A 498-nucleotide genomic window follows, 5' to 3' on the forward strand; every position below is an offset into this window, starting at 1 on the left:
GCTAGAGCGAACCCTCGCCCCAGCCCAGCCTCCACCCCGCCGGGAGCCCGGCGGTGGTCCCTTTCCTTTGTGAGGAGCCGGAGGGAGGCGGCGGGGGGCGGGGAGCTGGAGGAGGAGGCTGGTGGTCGGCGGACGCGGGAGCAGGAGGAGGGCGCGGAGGGAAGCGGCGTCGGCGCGTCCCACAAACAGGCCGCGGGGCCCCGCCACAAGCCTCTGCGGTGTCCCAAGACGCACCTGGGTGCGATCTAATTCGGGAAGACACCCGCGAGAGGGGCCAGGCGCACCTCGGGGGCACGATCCCCTCCCAGGCCCTTCCAAAACCGTCTCCTCCCGCGCCGCCACCCCCACCCGGGCCCGAGGCCAGGGCTGCCCTCACCTGCTGGACGGAGCTATTCTCGGGCACGGCGAACTCCTCCTTCTCCTTCGGGGTCTTCACGGTGACTTTCATGATCTTGGGCTCCGCGGAGGCAGCGGCCGCGGAGGCGCCGGCACCTTCGG

The 498-nt window shown here is 72.3% G+C and overlaps 1 protein-coding gene across 1 annotated transcript in view; it reads right to left on the reverse strand.

Annotated features, from left to right (window-relative positions):
- Positions 1 to 498, reverse strand: part of UBQLN1 (ubiquilin 1) — a 50,294-nt gene that overhangs the window by 44,609 nt on the left and 5,187 nt on the right. The window contains exon 3 of the mRNA XM_077749549.1: positions 377 to 492. Coding sequence (XP_077605675.1) covers positions 377 to 492 — 116 coding nt within the window. The remainder of the gene's footprint in view (positions 1 to 376; positions 493 to 498) is intronic.

Source organism: Crocuta crocuta, unplaced genomic scaffold (genome assembly GCF_008692635.1).
Source record: "Crocuta crocuta isolate KB4526 unplaced genomic scaffold, BGI_CrCroc_1.0 scaffold99, whole genome shotgun sequence".
NCBI lineage: Eukaryota > Metazoa > Chordata > Mammalia > Carnivora > Hyaenidae > Crocuta > Crocuta crocuta.